This window comes from Nycticebus coucang, chromosome 8 (assembly GCF_027406575.1).
Source record: "Nycticebus coucang isolate mNycCou1 chromosome 8, mNycCou1.pri, whole genome shotgun sequence".
Taxonomy (NCBI): Eukaryota; Metazoa; Chordata; class Mammalia; order Primates; family Lorisidae; genus Nycticebus; species Nycticebus coucang.
This window is the reverse complement of record NC_069787.1, coordinates 122,994,300-123,015,071: the sequence shown is the minus strand read 5'-3', so window position 1 is coordinate 123,015,071 and position 20,772 is coordinate 122,994,300. Positions and strand designations below refer to the sequence as shown.

General features: G+C 42.8%; 1 protein-coding gene across 3 annotated transcripts in view; it reads right to left on the bottom strand.

Moving 5' to 3' along the window:
* KCNAB1 (potassium voltage-gated channel subfamily A regulatory beta subunit 1) overlaps nucleotides 1-20,772 on the bottom strand; it is a 441,389-nt gene that overhangs the window by 135,425 nt on the left and 285,192 nt on the right. For all 3 annotated transcript variants that reach the window (XM_053600068.1, XM_053600069.1, XM_053600070.1), the window contains exon 2: nucleotides 4,577-4,620. In XM_053600068.1, the coding sequence (XP_053456043.1) occupies nucleotides 4,577-4,620 (44 nt within the window). The remainder of the gene's footprint in view (nucleotides 1-4,576; nucleotides 4,621-20,772) is intronic.

Here is a 20,772-nt window from a genome sequence, read left to right as displayed (position 1 = left end):
CTCCCTCCTGGGGTCCTTTCTGGCATCCCCCCCACACCTTGTACTCATAATATTCTGTACATAAGACTGGTTTTCCCAAGGACCTCCCTCTAGGGATCTCCCTAGGGATCTCCCTCCAGGCCCTTACACCTGTTGCCCCTCTGTCTTGACCCATTGCTTCCACTTCACTTGTCTTCTCCCTTCAAGGGTCAAGTCAAGTGGCATCTCCCCCAACCCCTGTGAAGCTACCCCAAATCTCCCAGGCAACTTTTCTCATGCTTTCTTCATCCTGTGCATGCTGTTATAGGATGTGCCAAATATATTATCAGTTTCTGTTTGTGTGCCTAACTCCCACTGCACCAGGAGCAATTCAAGGGCAGGGTCCATGCTGTTTATCTCTCTTACTGACTATCCCCTGTAAGCAATGCCTGCCTCCATAAATAATTTGCCTAAGAATAAATAAATGGTCTGGGTGTGGTGGCTCACATCTGTAATCTTAGCACTTTGGGAGGCAGAGGTGGGAGGAGTGCTTGAGTCCAGGAGCTCAAGACCAACCCTTCTGTACAAAAAATAAAAAGATCCCATCTGTACAGAAAATAAAAGTCAAAAATTAGCCAGGTATGGTGGTGCATGCCCAGAGTCCCAGCTACTTGGAAAGCTGAGCCAGGAGGATTGCTTGAACCTAGTAGTTGGAGGTTGCAGTGAGCTATCATAACACCACTGAACTCTAGCCTGAGTGACAGAGAACCTATCTTAAAATTACTCAGTTCATTAGTTAAAAGAATGAACAAATGAATGAGGGAATGAATGAATATGTAAATTCTACTCTTCCTCTCTCAGAAGACAGTCCCACCTCCTAAGAGACTGGGAAGGGTGGGTGTCCCTCCCTGCTGAGTTTATTCCTCTCCCTCTGACTCCAGGTCTTGATGGTAGTGGAGAGTAGATTTCCAGAACAGACCAGCCATAGCGACCATGGGTGGGATTAGGTGCTCAATTTTCCCCATGTCTCCCCCTGGCAGAGCTCAATTTCTCCCCATGATGAACAGCTGTATCATCAGTTCACCTTCAAGTTATGTTACCTGTCTACTCTTATGTATATGTGCTTTTAGTTAACCAAAAGGAATTCCCAGTTGCTTCTTCTCTAGTAGAGAAGGAAGTCAGAATTCTTAGCTTTAACTGTGACCTTTAGAGTATTTCAATAAAAGGCATCTGTAGTCTTTTGATTGCCCAGAAGCTTTAATATTTAATCTCCCAAGCCTCAGTTGAGCATGGGCCGGCACTGAGCTGACACCCCAAGCCTACCGCACATGGTAAACCTAACTCCAACTGGATTCAACAGCTGGGGTCTGCAGAGCCTGACAAATTATCTAAGGCTGGTACATTACTCCTTTCTATGAATTCCTGTCTCTTCTGGCTTATAGAAGCAGCATAGAAAAGTACTCAAAGAGTGCTTATTCAAGCTGTCAAGCTTCATCACCTGTTTTGAATGAAGCTCATCAGCTCCGTGGATTTCCTTGTTTTCTCCTATTTTTCATGCAGAGCCTTATCACGGGTGTTCAGGCTCTCAGAAAAACTTGAGGTTCAAACCTTGACTGTTCCTAAATCAAGCCTGTCTCGAAGTTCACCCAAATGCCTGCAGCTAAGCACACAGCCTGCAGTTTTCTGGAGTCTGCCCTCTGGAGACTAATTATATGTGGCATATCATGGGCACCTGAATTTGTTATGGGTTTTTGGTTGAGTATTCTATGCACTTATGGACTATTTTTCACCATAGATACCAACCTGTAGATAATTGGTCAATGATCTTTTGCTATGTACATTTCTTAATTTATATTAATAAGTTGTTTCTTTTTTTTTTTGAAACAGAGTCTCATTTTGTTACCCTGGGTAGAGTGTTAGAGTGCTGTGATGTCATAGCTCAAACTCCTGGGCTCAAGAGATTCTCTTGCCTCAGTCTCCTAAATACCTGGGATTACAGGTGTGTGCCACAACACCCAGGCATTTTTTAGAGACAGTGTCGCACTCTTGCTCAGGCTGGTCTCAAACTCCTGAGCTCAAGCAATTCACCCACTTCGGCCTCCCAGAGCGCTAGGATTACAGGTGTGAGCCACCACACCCAGCCAGGGAATTGTTTCTTTCAATAACGAATATTAAGTGATTATTTATCATAAATTACATTCTTAAAAAAAGTCAGAGTATCCATGATAATGAATCTCCAGGATCTTTCATGTAAAAGTAAGCATTAATAAGATCAGAGTCACTAATTAAACAAATGTCAAATTATCTCAAACATATGGTGAACAACCATCACCTTTACCTCCCAAGTCAGATCATTAGGAAGAACGAGAAAAACTCAGGCACCGATAGCTTTTGGTGTCTTCTGAGTCTCCTCCCCACACCAGCTTTGACTCTCACACCCTCAGGCTCCGATTGCGGTCACTTACCCAGCCCTCGTCACTCCCTCTCATTCTAGGAAAACATGAGCTCCTGTCGCAATTGTCTCCCTCTGCAATGTGAATTTTGCCATAATTTTTAGTGACCCCAAGGCTCATTCCCTGTACTTTATCTTTCAGTTTCTCAACTTCCTCTTCCCCGCTGATCTTATCTTCAATAAAACCTCAGCCATTCTCTCCCAATGGACACACCTTAGATTTTGTCACTACCAATAAACAAACCCTCTCATAACTTCAATGTCAACATTCCCTTTCCAATCATGGCTTTCTAACCTCTCAACCACTGTCTCTAATGTTCTTATTTTCACAATTCCTTGGTGCCTCTGGACCCACCTCCTTTTCACTGCCCTTCAGCTTTTTCATTTTAGCTCTTGGCTCATTTTCCTGGCTCTAGTCCTCATGGTCCTCCCTGCTTGATTTAAATGCCAAGGTCTACTACTATAATAACTGCCTTACATAAACCCTCAGCTTTTTCGCCCTCTCCTCTCATCTTAGAAGAAAACCCCGCACACCCGCACAGCTGAATGTGGCTGTAAGAAGAACACTTGACCATGGAAATGGTCTCACTTCAATGTATGAGCACCTGTCTTAAGCAGGTCCTTAATTCTGTCTGGCCAGCAGGATGTCTACCCCTTGTTGGCTCACTCTCCTGCTCCCCTGTACATCCTCTCTGTCCTCAAACTTCCTTCCCATCCTCATTAACAGCTGATGATCTTGCTTCTGATTTCCCCGGAGAGTATAAAAATAATAGAACTTTGACACGATACCTCCACCACTGCCACCCCATGCCCCCCGCACCGGCCTCAAAGCTCGTGTGCTGCGTCTTCTCTGCTCTGCTCTTGTGCCTCTGTGTTCTTACAAAGTCATCTCAGATATTCTGCTCGCTCCTTCTCCTAAAGGATTTCCTTGTCAGCATTTAAATGGGGTGTCATTTCTCCCACGTGCAAAAGCCACCTCTCTGGCCTCACTTGTTTGTCAGTCCCACTCTGTTTCTCTGCTGTTTTTCACAGCAGTTGTCGTCAAAGAGTAGCCTCCAGCTTGCCTCCTTCCAATTACCCTCAGCCTGTCCCATTATGCTTTAGCCCCTACTACTCCTCAAAACCCGACATTTTCAAAGTCATCAATGAACTCCATTGCTAAGCCTGATGATCGGGACTGGCCTCCATCTTGCCTAATGTACAAGCAGCACTTGACAGGACCAGGACTCCGTCCTCCTTAAAACGTCTGGATCACAGGACGCCCTTCTTTCCTGACCTCTTCCTATGGCACTGGCTACTTTTTATTTTCTTTGCTGGTTCTTCCTCAGTTTCCCAGTTTTTATGTGTTGGGTTTCCTAGGTCACAGACCACGCGCCCCTCATGTTCTCATCCAGAACCCTGGCTTGAACAACACCTGTATGTTAAGGACTTTCAAGTTTATACACCCAGCCCAGATCTCTAAATTGGAGACTCATTGACCTATTGGATAACCTGTCTTGGATGCCTAATAGGTATCTCAATTTAGTACGTCCAAATCAATTTCCTAATCCTCCTAGGGAAGACTATTCCCCAAGACTCTTCTGCCTCATTCTTCCACGTCTCATTTACTAGTAACTCCATTCTTTCTGTAGTGCAGGCAAAAAAAACAAAAACAAAAACAAAAAACCCTTAGAGCAGTGGTTCTTAACCTTCCTAATGCCCCACCACTTTAATACAGTTCCCCATGGTGGTGACCTCCAACCATAAAACTATTTTTGTTGCTACTTTATAACTGTAATTTTGCTACTGTTATGAACTGTAATGTAAATATCTGATATTCAGGATATGTTTAGGATAGGCAGAGAAAATCCAGGTGAATGGAAGGAGGGGTGAACTAAGCCTATAAACACACACATAGACTTTGGTACTCGCTGACAGGTGGGGTGCGTGAGCCCCTGCTGATCAGGTATACCCTAGTGTCAGGCTGCTTCCTGCTTGATGGGCCCCCACCAAGGCAGCAGCTGCTTGGCAGAGAGGGAGAGGGCTATTCCGGGCAGGGGAAGGCAAGGCTGGCCAGGAAGTCTCCCCCTTCCCTGAGACTGGACCCCGATTTGCACACCATCACTCCCTGGTGTCCCCCAGCCTCCCGCCTTCCAGCCCAACCCCTGGTGACACCGGAGTACTTACCAAGACCCAAGCAAGAAACTCTGAGTCCTGATTTTCCAAGATTCCTAGAATAAAAAGAAAGCAACATATGGTCATCCCTTCCTTGGTGAAACTACACATGCGTGACTGTGTGTATTATACACGGCACCTCGTGTTTGGCATTAGCTTCTCAAGGTCATGGAGTAGCAGAGCTGCAGCACAGGTGTGGGAAGGTGAGAACGGTCTCCCTCCCATGGGCAGTGCGGCCCCAGGATGCTCAAATCTGCCCAGGCTCAGCACAGTACACAACATGCCCCATAAAACACGGCTTTCAATCCCAAACTGTCTTCTTTATGACTGTCTTGTTTACACACTTACTGGCTTTCTCTCTCCTTCTAGAATGTGAGTTCCTTGCCGGCAAGACACTTTACCTTATTCACCAACCATTCACTCATTATTTATCAACTAAACCCACTCACAGTAGACCTTTAAGAAATATTTTTGACTTGCTGACTAACAAACTGATTTCTAAAACAATATTTCTTCTAAGGGGTGGGGATTGTTAAAAGAACAAACAAAAAATTATCTTTTAGGTTATCTTAACTATATTATATATATTATTATATTATTATTATTATTTTGTTGTTGTTGGGGATTCATTGAGGGTACAAGAAACCAGGTTACACTGATTGCATTTGTTAGGTAAAGTCCCTCTTACAATTATGTCTTTCCCTTATATTTTATTCTTTTAATTTTAATTTTTTAATTAATTTAAAAAGAATTTTTTTTTTTTTTTTTTTTTTTTTTGAGATTGAGTGTCACTCTGTTGCCCTGGGTAGGGTATCCTGGTGTTACAGCTCACAGCAACCTCAAACTCTTGGGCTTGAACAATCCTCTTGCCTCAGCTACCCAAGTAGCTGGGACTACAGGTGCCTGCCGTAATGCCTGGCCAGTTTTTTCTATTTTTAGTAGAGATAGGGTCTCGCTTTTGCTCAGGCTGGTCTCAAATTCCCGAGCTCAAGCAATCCACCCTCCTCAGCTAGGATTATAGGCACGAGCCACCATGCCTGGCCTAGATATATATTTTTATAAAAAGCTACCATAGGAAGGTCAAATTATTCTTTTAAAATGATTCTTCTTTTTGTGGTCAACATTCTCTGATTTCATCCCTAAAAGTTTATCAAGATATATATATATTTTTTGCTTTCTAAATAGGAATAAAACTAGGAGCTCTAGTATCCATTTGCCCCTAATCCACTGTGGATCCAGACTCGACCCATTTTTCTGTCTTCTGACTAGTAGCTGTCAGAGAAGAAACGAAATTCCCAGCGAAAGGATTCCCTACAGCATTGCTGTGGGGGTCCAGAGCCAGGAGGCAAAGCTGGAATAATTATAACATTGCAGAAAAGGGCATCTCTTTTTCTCTGATGAGATACTCTCATTAAAATACAGTTTCCCTCCCTCATTTTCACCCCAAATGTACTAATTCAACTGAAACTCTCCACAGCTCAACTTCTCCGGGTTCTGCCTCAGTTCATCACCAGTTGCAGCCTCTTTAGAATTAGCAGTTACTACTTTCATTTTTGCATATTTCTTTCTTCTGCTGAGAACTGTTGTCTATAAAATGCCGCCTAAGCGACCCATTTAATTTCACAGCATAATCAGAAGGGCGTCACGATGCAAAGAACTGAAAGTCCAGGGTTTCTGCCAAACTGTCACAACCAGTTGGGTGACCTTGGGGGAATCGCTCCTTTCTTTCTTGATGCGATTTCCTCATTATTAAGACAGGATGCTGACGCCCGTGTCACTTGCTAGCTTCACTGCTGTAGAGCGAGAGCATGGGCTTGTAGGCCCAAGGGTTGCACAGTGAACAAAGGCAAGGCATACTGATTCCTGCAGCCTTCCTGGTGCTCACCCCTCTGCTCACCCCCTTGAAGATGCATTTTTCCAGGTACATCTGGATATGGCACCCACTGGAAGAAAATTATTGCACAAAGATGTGTGTGAAAAATATTTTGAATTTCTAAGTAGGGAAAACATCAGTGGCTCTCTCTGGTGAAAATAATTTTCACAAGACATTTTTCTTTTAGCAGTTTCTCAAAACTCCACAGATGTGTAACCAGAAGACCTTTCTTTGTCATCTCAAAGTCTACTTATTTTAAAGGATAGAAATCCATAGCAAAATCTATGTTGTGAAGAGAATTATAAAAAAAGACTAAGCCGGGTGGCGCCTGTGGCTCAAGGAGTAGGGGGCCGGTCCCATATGCCAGAGGTGGTGGGTTCAAACCCAGCCCCGGCCAAAAAAAAAAAAAAAAAAAAAAAGACTAAGCCAATTCAAAAGAAAACAAACAAAAACAGTGAATGATTTTGCCTTCTAAGTAGAGACATACAGCATGGATGAATCAGTAAATATTGATTGAGTGGTAGCCACATTCCAGACAAGAATAGGTCATGGGAATACAGAGAGGAGTCGGGCACGGTTCTAGACCCTGAAAGAGTCCGGAGTTCGTGGGGTTACAGAGTCCAGGCAGGTCATGAGGGCATGGTGGGGTATGCCCTGTCGTGGAGATCTTTGGCAGCACTTGGGAGGTGGGTTACCTCAGGCTTCTTTTCCCCAACTTTGCAGGTGTCTTGGGGTTTTCATGTAATTTTAACATCTTTCCGTGATTTTTGCAAACATCAGGGTGGAGCAGCTGATTGCTGAACACTGCGCCGACTGAGCTATTTCTGAGGCTAAGGGGTTACAGTCCAGGGGGTTTCCTAGCAGACACAAAAAAGGGAAAGTTATGTCTGGGCACGTACTGAGCAACTGCTCAGCATCTGACGGGGGGAGACCTGCTCTGTCTCCCTTATGACAGCAGCTTAGGAAGATGATGATCACTGTCCCTGGTTTGAAAGACCGAACCTGAGAATTGTCAGCAAAAACAAACTGCAGAGTAGCAAGTACTAAATCTGGCCCATTTTCTTGCCACTGCTATTTAAACACCCAGGCCAGCTTTTCTGGAATGAAAGGCTTAGAGGATTTTACAACAGGAAAAGTTCAAACACAGACAAATATTGATGTAGTGGGTAATGCATCTCCACCTTGAGCCTTCGGTGTTTTTGTTTTCCTTGACTCTTTAATTCCTTCTGTTCTTTCTGTAAATATCTTCCCCCTCTACTAGAGGGAGTAATTAGCACGTTTAGGTGTCACTTATAAAGTGAGAGGCATTTCCTGTGCGTGAGAGCTACCTGGGTCTGGGTGTGCAGGCCCTTAGTTTGTCTCTTTGTGGGACTCGTACCACTGAACCCACTCTCAGCTTATGATGGTGCCACTCACTGTGCAGACAGAGAAGGTAGGAAGGAGGAGCAGGTACCTCCAGGTCTGAGCACGGAATCTCAACACTATTTTGTTATTCCGAAGTGGCACGGCTGCCTCCTCCTGCCTCTGTCCTTGTCGGCTCCATACTAAGTGGACAGGCAGCAATCACCCAGCTTCTCTGATCCATTTGAGCTCCGCTATGTAATAGGAGCCCAAATATTTGACACATTTCATCTAACGTATCATTCAGTAGCTTATCTGTGGCAAATAATGACCAAGTTTACCAATCACACTGGGCTATAACACACACTGGAACCTTCATCTCACCTCCATGCAATTTTCATAAATACCCCATGATCTTATCCAACACTGCACAAATGAACAACTTCATACAATTTCATTTTATTTCTTAATTCCTCAGTGTTCACATGAGTGAGACTGCATAAGAATTCTGTAAGCACATCAAGTTTCCGATTCGATGGAATTTCTTTCCTATTTGGTTCAACGGCGTTTCTCCACACAGGTTTACCTAGTTTATCTATGTCAGATACACCAGAAGGAAGTCTCACCATGTTCATTTTTAGTATCTGCTCCTGTTCAACTCAAAATAAAATCTCCTCTTAGGTGAACCCAAACTGCTCTTGCTGCTAATATTAGGAACGGAGGACATCAATATGGGAGCACAGAAAGGACACTCTGTTTGCTCAGTCAAATTTTGGAAATCCAACATTCTAAAGCTTCAGGAAACAATTGTCTGGACACGGGATACAAGTTTTTGAGAATGCAAAAGCTATGTTTTCTCCTCCTTTGTGAAGGCACTCTGTCCTCTTGGAGGACACGTGGCGGCTGAATCTATTTTAGAGCAGTGGTTCGTTCCCTGAAGCAGGCATTAGATATGATTCCAAGGGTTATTTTATGGAGTAGCCTCCAGCTCTTTGCTTTTAAGGCAATCACAGAGTAGTGAGAACTATGATCAAGCATCACTGAGGGGCGGCATCATAGGCCGCTCTGACGGTTACAGTCCCTTTACACATCAGAGGCTAAAGGCAGAAGATTAGTAGCCCAAATGTGTCATTTTAAATTGCCAGCTTCTGAATGTATGTTTCTTGAACCTTACTCAGTTTTTAACTGTTGGGAAGAGAGGAGTAGCTAGATAGAATACGTGCCTTGCATTGGACCAAGAAAGGAGCAAATGCATGGGACAAAATCCCTGATTTAAAAGTTGACGCAATGGGGATGGCCTGACATCATATGTCAGGGGCTCCAGCTGCTGCGTCAGGCCGGCAGAAAAAAGCTGCGTTTGACCTAGTTTTCACCAGGTCAGATAATTACATCTTTTGCTGTTTCACTCTATTTGAACATCTTCCTGATCCTTCTTAATCACACTCTGCTGTGGATCATGCCTTACCTGGAAGTTACTAGTCAAATATGGGGTTTAGGTTTTGTTTTTGTTTTTAAAGATATGTACATTTTCTGGGGGGGTTTTTTGGGGTTTTTTGTTTCGTTTTGTTTTTTGTAGAGACAGAGTCTCCCTGTACCGCCCTCAGGTAGAGTGCGATGACGTTACACGGCTCACAGCAACCTCTAACTCTTGGGCTTATGTGATTCTCTTGCCTGAGCCTCCCAAGTAGTTGGGACTACAGGTGCCCGCCACAACGCCCGGCTATTTTTTTGTTGCAGTTTGAGGGGGGTTCTGGCTCGGCGCCTGTGGCTCAAGCAGCTAAGGCGCCAGCTACATACACATGAGCTGTTGGGTTTGAATCTCAGCCCAGGCCCACCAAACAACAATGACGGCTGCAATAAAAAAAAAAAAAAAGAAAAAATAGCTGGGCGTTGTGGCAAGTGCCTGTAGTCCCAGCTACTTGGGAGGCAAAGGCAGGAGAATTGCTTGAGCCTAGGAGTTAGAGGTTGCTGTGAGCTGTGATGCCATGGCACTCTACCCAGGGCAACAGCTTGAGGCTCTGTCTCAAAAAAAAAAAAAAAAGAAAGAAAAAAGAAAAAAGATATGTACATTTTCCCTGATGTAAGCAGTTTTTATAAAAAAAGGAATGTACATTTAACCTTTCTTGAAAAATCCAGAGCAGAAAGCATGCTTGTTCATCATGCTTTGACAAATGTTAATAGCTTTAATGGTTGCACGAGAATGTACATTTTGACAGTTGTGATTGTGACTACAAGAAGTGGTGACATTTCCTTAAGAAGTACTGTTCGTCACTGTGGGTAAGTGAACAATGACTCATTTGGAAACCACCAGGCATGCATGTGATTTAGCCATGCATTTTGATGACATTGTCAAGGAACAGGGAAATTTTGTTTTATTCTTACCTTTATTTAAGTCGCAACAGAGTGAGTTTTTTTCAGATTGTTTGATTTAAAGGTTTAAGACATTTGTCAGTTATGAATTCTGACTAGGTTCTTATTTCTTTTCTTTGGATATACAAAATTCCCTATTGATCTGTATCATTCTAGAAAAGTCTAGAGAAGCATGGCAAAAAAAGGTTTTCCTATAATTAATTATTAGCTCAAAAGAGATGTACCAGGCCTTGGACAAGGCTGTAAGGATGGGCTGAGTAGCAGACAGTTGCTATTTCCATAGAGCTTATATTATTGGATGAGGAGGCTTATTAAATTGTGAGTGAATTCATTGCTTGAGTAAAATACTAAAGGATAGTAGGCTCTAAATGTAAAATTGATCTGGTCTGAGTGGTTAGGAAAAGTTTTTTAGAGAAGTTACATTTAAACTGGAATTCAAAGAAAGAGCAGGGACAAGCATTCCAGGGGGCATGAATAGCATGTGCAAAGGCTCAGAGACTGGAAAAAGCATGGATAATTAAAAAACTGAAAGAAGTTCAGGACAATGGAAGAAGAGAAAAAAGAAAGTAAAATGGCTCCTCAAGCGTCTGGTAGGGCCGGTAGGACCTAGATCCAATAGGACCGTACAGATTATGTGAAGGATTGTGGGCTTAACAGGAAGAGGTTGTGGAAGACTGCTAAAAAGTCGAGCAGGAGAAATGGTGGAAGGGGGGCAAGAAGGAGAGTCGGGAGAATGCCGGCATAATCCTGAGGAGAAATGTGGACACCTTGAAATCAGGTTTACTGGAGTAGACAGGATGGGGAAGATGCCAGACATTACCAGCCGGTGAAATCCATAGAACTTGGTGTTTGATTGAATGTGAGTGTGCAAGAATAATCAGGAATCATCAACTGGTCTCAGGTTTCGGACTTGGAAAGCTGGGCGAAGAGGGGCTTTTTCCACTGAAGTAGGGTTCGGTGGGGAAGCAGAAGGGTTGCATTCACCTTTGAGTAGGTGGGGATTGAAATACCTATGTGACATTGAAGTTAATTGCCTGGAACTTAGATAGGGAGAGGGGTTCGGATATGCAAGGCAATGGACGCTACGGGCTGGGTCAGCTGCTAAGGGAGACAGTGTCAGCTGGAGAAGGGGGCCGAAGACAGGGCCTTGAGGAGCTGCAACACCACAGGTGTGGAGAGGAAGCTCATCAGCAAAGAAACTGAGAAGGAGGGTATAGGGGTAGACCAGGAAAGTGTCCAGGGAGAAACCAAAGGAGGAAATGGTTTCAATAGGCAGCGAGCAGAGAGCAATGTTGAAGGCTGTGAGAGATCAAGCACAGGGGAGATGGAGCAACACCCTTCACGTTCAGTTACATGGGGGTTGCTAGTGACTTCTACCACAGAAGGTTGTCCTGGGGATGGGAAACCAGTCTGGGAGCTCCAAGGAGAAGGAAGGTGCAGAAATCATGTTCACTAGCTGCATGTGACCTTGGGCAGGTTGCTTTGCCTTTTAAAATCTCTTTCCTCATTCATAAATGGGGATAATAATAGCATGCTGCTTTTTTTTTAACAGCTGAGAAAATATAAATGCAGCACCAGTCCTAGACTATTTCAGTGTTCAATAAATGCTAGTTGATTTCTGCCTTTCCAGTTTCTTAGGAAAACTGCTGTCCGGCCCTGAATCTGGTGGGTTCTGGGGCAGAAGCAGAATCTGGTAGGAGGCTGTCCCTGTGACTTGCAGGATACACTTCCACAACCCAAAGATCCTCCCAGCCAGTGCTTAAAACCTGTGAACATCTCAAATTATTGTATATGAATTGTAAGTTCTTTTCTAGAGCCACTAGAAAAATAGAAAGGAAGAGGTAAAGGTCAACGAGGGAGGCAAGAAAGAAGGGGCATTTTTTTGACAAAGACGAAATGATGGGGAAGCCCAATGTTGGGATCAGCAGACTGGGAGGTGGGGCTGTGACGTGGAGTTGTGTGCACCTGACCATGACAGCGTAGGCGTTCTGTGGGGGCGGGCCTTGAGAAACACCCACTCATGTCCACTTGTCACTCAACTTAAATGCTTTTAAGTTGCTTTTTCTGTCTCTCTTCCAAAGCACCAGAGAAGCTATAAATCAGTAACTCAGAGTCTCAAATCAGAGAATTTAGGATCTGTCTCAAGGGCCTGTAATTTGGGGTTCCATGGATGGGAATAAGAAAAAATACATCTTTATTTTTCACTAAATTTTTACTGAAAGTTAGCATCTCCTTCAATCCTGAACACAGGTGAGAAAACACATAAGTATTCATGGTACCCATGACTTTGCCACAGATGGACATGGTATGTATTTTTCTATCTCATCACAGTTACTTCACAGAGATCAAAAAAATCATTGAGACTCACCCTACTCGGCGCCTGTACCTCAGCGAATAGGGTGCCAGCTACATACACCGAGGCTGGTGGGTTTGAGTCTGGCCTAGGCCTGCTTAACAACAACCACAACCTTAACGAAAAAATAGCCGGGCATTGTGGTAGGTGCCTGTAGCTCCAGCTACTTGGGAGGCTGAGGCAAGAGAATCACTTAAGCCCAAGAGTTAGAAGTTGCTGTGAGCTGTGACACCATACCACTCTGCGGAGGGTGACAAAGTGAGACTCTGTCTCAATAAAAAAAAAAAAAAAGACGCACCATTAACACGCATTCCCACTCAGAAATTGTGGTTTTGCCCCATGCCTGGAACTTATTAACACATTAACAAAAAAGTGCATGTGTTACTGGTCCACAAATTTGGTTTTTAAATATCTTCAACTTGATTTCTATTGAATCAGAATCCTTTGTATTAACTGTTATGTATTTACAAGCTCTCTTCACAAAATGAATCCTTTTCTGGCACCCACTTTGTAATGAAAGCCACGATTAGTTTCCAAGGTAATGAGTTTTTAAAGGCAAAATAAAACAATAAAGCCTGTGGGGTAGGAGATCCACGCTCCACGTCTTTTCAGCTCCACTCACTAGGGGTTAATCTCTTGCTTTTTCTTTATAGAGAGCGAAGTCAGAGACTGAAGAACAAGCCTGACTGAGGGGGAGGGTGGTATTTAAATACGCACTTCATCAAAAGTCAGTGCTTTTAGCCATAATGCATTAGTCTGCTTTTTACTTTCCTTGACAGGGGAACAGAAAATTAATGCTTGTTTTTTTTTTTTTTTTTCCTGTGTGCCAGTACAGTCCCATATATCACAGCACACATTGTACTTACTGTGTATGAGGCTGTCTGCCCTTCCAGACTGAGATCTATCAGAGCCAGAACTGGGTCTAGTGTTCTGCATATTCTCAGCTCCGAGCACAGGCTGGGTGCATAGCAGGTATTCAGGGATGCTCGGAGTGAGGACTCTCGTGCTATTGCTTTGCTGTGGGTACAGACTGCACTGCCACTGGCTTGTGGCCCTCTTGGCCAGGAGGCTCTGTGGTTTACTGAAAGACACGGGGCAGCCGAGGGCAGTGGTGCAGTGCAGGGTGGTGCAGAAGGGCCTCTATCACATACCTTCAGTGAAACCTGGGGAAATGTATGGAACCTTTCTGTGCCCATCTGTTACATGGGGATATTAATAGAAACTACCTCATAGGTGTGCGGTGAGGATTCAGTGCGAGAGGTGAAGCATTTAAGATAGTGCCTGGCACATGGTAAATGTTCTCCCATTACAAGCTGTTATTAGACACACACGGCTTTGAATCTCTGCTCCTGGTAACTATGGGCACTTTCTTTCACCTCATACAGGTTCCCTCCTCTGTAACATGAGCTTCTATTCCCTCTTTAGGAAGGGGAATGCAGCAGACATGGTGGCCTTTCACTCTTCTTGTTGGTGCGAGGGCTCCTTTACATTTTATGTAAGCTTATGAATGTGCTTAGCAGGATACCTTCTATTCCTGCTTATCCCATTCCTCTCCAGTTCACTGTGGTCCTGTTCCAAGGGGTAGGCAATGTCCCGGCCCGCAAGCATTTATAGCTTCAGAGCCTAGGACTGCGGATAAAGGGGGAATCAGGACCAAAGTCTACTCATATGCTCAGTCAGTCCAACACTTTAATTACCTGTGGGTCAGCTCCTCTGAATCTTTTGTGCATACCTCAAATTCAGAATGTCAGTCTGTGAGTCACCCCTCCAAAACAACGAAGCTCAAATTCTCATATTTGGTCTTCTTCTCCTTGGCCTCCACCACCAGACAGTCATCAAATCCTGAACAGCCAGATACCTATGTACTCTGCTTTCCTCCATCCTGGTTCTTCATAGCCACGACCACTTCAGAACCTCATCTGGTGGTTTCCTACCATCTCTTCTCCCTCTATTTATCTCTGATCAGCCCTATCACCTTCGTCTTTGTACGTAGCAACTGCTATTCATGTCTTGTTGCCTTTCTTTAATTGCAAAGTACTTGAAGGTAGGAGCCAAGTCTGATTTATATTTGACTTCCTCACAACACTTAGCACCATGGAGGTGCAAGTCGATATCTCAGTGACTAAATGAGTGATCAAATGACAACGTCTGAGGAGCCATTCTTAACTCGCTGGTATGGACTCCAGCAGTTAGATATTATTTTAGTATTAATTCTTTTATGTGTAGATTGACTATTGAAATTCAGTTGTCTTATGAAACATCATAATGCCATAAGAAGAAAAAGCGTATACAGATTAAAAAGTAAAAAATGACACTGTCTCTTGCTGTAGACAATATGATTATCTGTGTAGAAAAATCCCAAAGAAGCTACAAAAATTTTCTAGAACCAATAAGTGAATTTAGCAAGGTTGCAGAATATAAGACAGTATATAAAAGTCAATTGTGTTCCTAGCAATAATTGACTAATTGGAATTTAAAATTTAAAAGAACACTACTATTTATAATAGCGATGCTCAAATTAAATATTTATTAATAAATGTATCAAAATATGGTCAGGCTTTGTATACTAAAAACTAAATCAAACTGTAGAAGGAAATGAAAAAGGATTTAACTAATTGGAGAGGCATACTATATTCATGGATTGCATGACTCCAATAGTGTTAAGATATCAGTTCCCCTCAATTTGATCCATGGATTAAAATAATCCCAGTTAAAAGCCTAGCAAAATGTTTTGTAGATAGCAACATGGTGATTTAAAAATGTACATGGCAAGGCAAAGGAACTAAAGTATGCAAAACAATTTGAAAAAAAAGAACAAGGCTGGAGGACTCATACTAACCGATTTCAAGATTTAGCATAAAGCTACAAGGAAGGGTGGTATTGCCAGAAAGAATACAAATGGAACAGTACGGACAGGTCAGAAATAGCCCCACACAAGTACAGCCAACAGATTTTTTACAAACTTGCAAAGATAATTAAATGGAGAAAAGATATTTTTTTCAATAAGTAGTGACGGAACAAAGGGAAGAATTATCAATATGGTTTAAAAAAAATTAAAGGGAAATAGAACCTAGACGAAAATTTTACATCTTACACAAAAATTAACTCAAAATAGATTATGGGCCTAAGTGTAAAATATAAAACCATAAAACTGCAAAAAAAAATAGATAGGAGAAAATCTGCATGATTTGGGGGGTTGACAAAATATATTTAGATTAGGCATCAAAAGGATGATCTGTAAAAAATTAAAAAAATTGAATTTTATGAAAACTTCTCCAAAGTTATTTATATGAGGTCCTCTGCTCCTCATCCCCCGGAGGATGGTGTGCCATTCATTTGTAATACGGTCAGATTCATTCCCCACAGTTTGTATTTCATCTTTGGTTCCCCCAGCATTCCGGCAGATGTTTTAGAATTTTCAGAGTAAAATTCACTTTTTGTGTCTTTACAGTTGTATGGGTTTTGATAGATGCACAAAGTCATGCCATATGTGTGGCTGTGTGCAGAATGGTCCCACAACCCCCACAAATCCCCCCACCCCCCTACTGCCTCTTTGTGGTCAATCTCTCCCCCACCTCCAAGCACCAGTCCCTCTCGTTTTAAATGGAACCACAGTATTGTAGCCGTTTGAATTTAGTGTCCTTTACTTAGTAAAATGCATATAAGATATATTCATATTATTGTGTGAATTATGAGTCAATAGTTGGTTTCTTTTTATTGCTGAGTAGTAAACCACTGCATGAATCTACTCTGTTTCTCCATTATCAGTTGGCAGACATCTGGTGGCTTCCAGTTTTTAGTGATTATGAATAAAGTATTGTAAATATTTACTTAAGTGTTTTGTGTGAACATAAGTTTTCAATTCACTTGGGTAAATACCCAGGAGTGGAATTGCTGAGTCAGATGGTATAAGTATGTTTAACATTATAAAAAGCCTTCAAACCGTTTTCCTTGAGCTGGATGATCTTGCATATCCCACAGCAATATATGAGGTGCCTTTGCTCTGCGTCTTTGCTGGCCCCTGATATTGTGTGTGTGTTTGGTTGGTTGGTTGGTCGGTTTTTGTCTTAGGCTATCTAAAAAGTATATAATGGTTCTTTTATTATTTTCCTAGTGTCTCATGATGTTGAACATTTTTTCATATGCTTATTTGCCACCAAATGTCTTCTTTGCTTCCATTTAATGTCTTCTTTGGTTAAGTGTCTGGTCAGTACTTTGGCCATCTTTAAATTGCATTTTTTCAGATGTTTTCTTGTAGTATCTAGCTTTTCTTTTCATTCTTTTAACAGTGTCTCTCACAGAAAAAAACTCTTAAGTTTTTATAAAACTTTTTTTAATTTTTAATTTTTTTAATTTTTTATGGATCATCCTTTTTGATGCCATATCTAAACATAGTTTGTCAACTGGTCTTATCTTTTGGCCAGATATTGCCAAGCTAAAGACAAAAGAACTCCGCACAGCCACGGTGCTCTACTTGGAAAATTTGTTTCTCACAGGGTTGAAATAACAATTCCGAGACCAAGATTGAGCACTAGGGTTGACAAGTAAAAAATGTAGTAAGGAAAGCCTTGAACAGCACAGCCCGGAATTAAATGGAAGCAGAAGAAACTTGAAAATCTCTTGAAGCCAGTATCCTTTTAATCATTTAATTTTATTTTATCTATAGACACTGCCAAATTGCCAGACCATCGTTTTTGGTTTTCTGTGTTTTTTCCCCTAATATAGGAAATGTTTACTCAGTAGATACTAAGATGTACAAAGAGCTAGTAACTGACTATGAGGTTAATGATTGTTCTTTCTCTATAGAAGAATCACAAAAAAACTGACCTGATTGCTGGTGGAAATTGACTGCATTTGGCCCATGAATGAGCTTTCAGCCCTCTCATAAATGAATGATTGGTCAGGTTGGAGTTCGCTTTTTTGTTTATCTTCATTCTCCAACTTCTACTTTGGTCTTTTTATTCTTCTTGAGATCTGGGTTCGTTATGTCTCAAAAGTGGAGAAATTGCATCTCATTCTACAGTGAGCCGCAGGGCAGAGGTGTCTGACTGGAAGGTAGGGGGTTGTGCCTTCTGGAGGGAAGGAAGAGAATACCCAACAACTGCAGTGAGAACTCTATATGCTGAGGTCTCTTTCTGCCAATCTTGATTTTATCAGAGACAAAGGAAAAATTCTCTCCTATAGACATATGAAAGGAAGGATGGAAAAGTGTCACCCTCTTGTGAATTAGTCAGGCATCAGAATAATGTAGTTGTTAGGACCTTAAGATAAAAGCTCACTGAGGTTCTCTTGACCATGAAATCACAGCTACCTGTCCTTGGGCTGGGGTATATTTTTACCAATGCAAATAAGATTTTAAAATTGACTTTAGGCATTTTATATTAATCGCTGCATTGCAAGTATAGAATCCTGTGAAATAACCTTGCTTTATGCATTTGTGAATTAATCCATCCCAGGAAATCAAAGTAATTATTTCCAGTTGGTTAAAATCACTACTGGTATTTTAGTCAAGTTGAATGAGTTGACTGGTTCTGAGCAAGATTCAGATGGCAGGATTTCAGAGCCCAGTATCCATGGCAGAGTAGTTGGGGATCTGAGAATGCTTTGCCAATACTCAACTCTAGTACCACTGTACAATGAGAGAGAAAATCATCAGAGAAAGCAGGTGCAGCCTGCATCATGGTGGTGAAACAGCTGGTTATTTTAGTCAAAACTCCATTCACACCTAATCTGGGATAGTGTGATGTCGAATTGGACAACTGAGTAAAGCTCATCTACTTGTCCATTGGGATGCGGACCATGTGTCTTGGACTTTCAAAATGGAAGTATAATCAATCATAATATATTATTTTTCATTTTTACTTCAACAGAAACACACTTTTTAGTTATTTCACCTATCCCCAAACTCAGCTTCTTAATACAGCAACTATTATGATATTTACAGAGCACCTGCCACGTGCCAGCATCATTCTAGATACTTTTATGCATCATTCACAAACAAATGCTCGAAACCTTTCCGAGTAGGTGCTGTTGGGCCCATTTCATTCACGAGGAGATGAAGGCTGAAAAAGGTCGAGTAATGGGCCAAGGTCCCACACATCTAGCAAGAGGCAGAGGCTGGAGGAATGCTGCGTCTCGTGGGGAAGGGTGTGTGCTCCACCACTCTGCTGCCTCCACGTGGTCCCCTCACCCGAGGGACCCACCTCAGCTGCTCCCTAGAGAAACAGGCAGGTCCAGAGGGGCCCTGAGATCGGGCGTAGGGTCCCTGCCTGGGTTTTGCCATTTTGGAGGCCAAGAAAGGGGAAAAGTAAAAGTTCTGCTTCTGGAGCTAGAGGTCCATACTCCCTCGCAGCACCACCCACTTATCCTGTACCCCGTCATCGACCTCCTCCCGCGCCGCTTCTGCAGGCTGCCTTCTCTTCTGAGTGATGCCGCAGCAGAGGTGGGGGCTGGTGAACTGCCACTCATCTCACTCCTCTCCCCGTCAGCCCTCAGCCAGAAACAGCAGGGTAGGAAAATAGGGCAGAAGGAAATTAGCAACTCGCAATGGTTCAAAATTCATCAGAACTGATTTCATCCTGTTTTTGTGCTTTTGAAAAGAGAAAAAAAAAAAAAAGAAAGTCGTTTATGTGCACTGCTGACTGTGGATGGAATGAGTAATATGGCCGGAAGAGATTATGTTCACAATTTGTGGGATGTGGGGTTGAGAGCTTGGAAAGGGGAATGGCAAAGAAAGGTTGAAAGAACTGAGGTAGGCTGGCCTGAGAAAGAAGGCTGGATCGGTAAGGATTTTCAGTGCAGTTCAATTCAGTGAAGACTTTGCTGCTGTTCTGAGCAAGGAGCCAAGGACATAAACTTGATAAATCGGATCTCACAGGTGGATTATTCATTCATGCAGTCCATATTTTTTGAGTACTTGCTATAACACAGGCACTATTCTAGGTGCCAAGGCTATGGCAGAGAACAAAACAGATCAGGTTCCCAACTTCCCAGTCTTCCATCCTAGTGCAGGAGACACACGGTCAACAAGTAAACACAGAAATAGTGTTAATGAAGGAGAGGTCCCGTGAAAGACAGAGGCTAATGACAAAGGTAGGGCGGCCACTCCGAGGAGATGGCACTTGAGCTGGACCTAGAGGATGAGAGGGAACCAGCCTTGCAAAGACCTTGGGGAAGAGATTTCCAGGCGGAGAGGTAACACGGTCCTGAGGTGGGGAGAAGGTTGAGGAGCCTACAGGAGGGAAGTCTGGGGGGAGGGGAGCAGTACCAGAGGAAGCCTGAGAGAGAGATGGGGCTGGGACTGACAGGCTGTGCTGGCCAGCTCAACCCCTCTCTGTCAGGGAAGAGTAGATGGAATTGGTCCAAAAATGGCTACAGACCAGTGTTTTCAATCTTTTTTATTTCACAGCACAATTGACTGATAGTGAAACTTCCGTGGTACACTTCAATTATGTTGATCAAGAAAAGAGTAAAATAAGAAAATGCTTACTGTGCTTTGAACTTCTTTTGTAAATAATTTAATTAATGATCTTGAAAAAATTTTGTGGCACACCCAAGACCCTCTCACAGCACACCAGTGTGCGATGGCACACTGACTGAAAATGACTGCTATAAACTGTATACTAAAAGCAAATAGTAGAGTTTTAAGACAGAGAGGGGATTAGCCTTCACTGGAGAACCTTTTAGAAGAGGCTGAGACTCTGTGGATTAGGGTAGGTGACCTTCACTTGGGACCGGGGAAGTTTTAGTGTTCGGTTGCTCAGGTTACTGTACAACTCTAGGCCTGCGTTTTAGTTCACAGGCATAATCTGTCTTTCCCAACTGAGCAGTTCTGCGGGCTTTTCTTGAGCTCCCTGCGTCCCCCATCTGGACTCCTTTCCTTTTCAATAGTATTCTCTCCTGCCCCTTTGGGTTCTAGTACCTCCAGTTCTTGGGCTCTGTCTCTTTTTGTCAAATCCTGCTTGGAGGAAAGTCATAGCAACTAATTCTCACCAAAGTGTAAATGACTGACATGACGAAGTGCTGACTGGGGTGGGAAAGGGAAGGAGAAATTAGCATTCTATCACTAGGATTCTCTAAAATAGGAAGATGTCTTTTTGCATTTCCATCTGCTTGGAATGTTTTTTCTTTCCCCCCCACATATTCTCATTCAAGACCCAGCTCCAAAATCTTCTTCCTCAAGAGAGGCTTCCCCAGGAAGAACTGATTACTTCTTCCACAGCTGCACACGTGCCTCCCAACTCTGCCTTTCCCGTGCTACTTTATATGTTG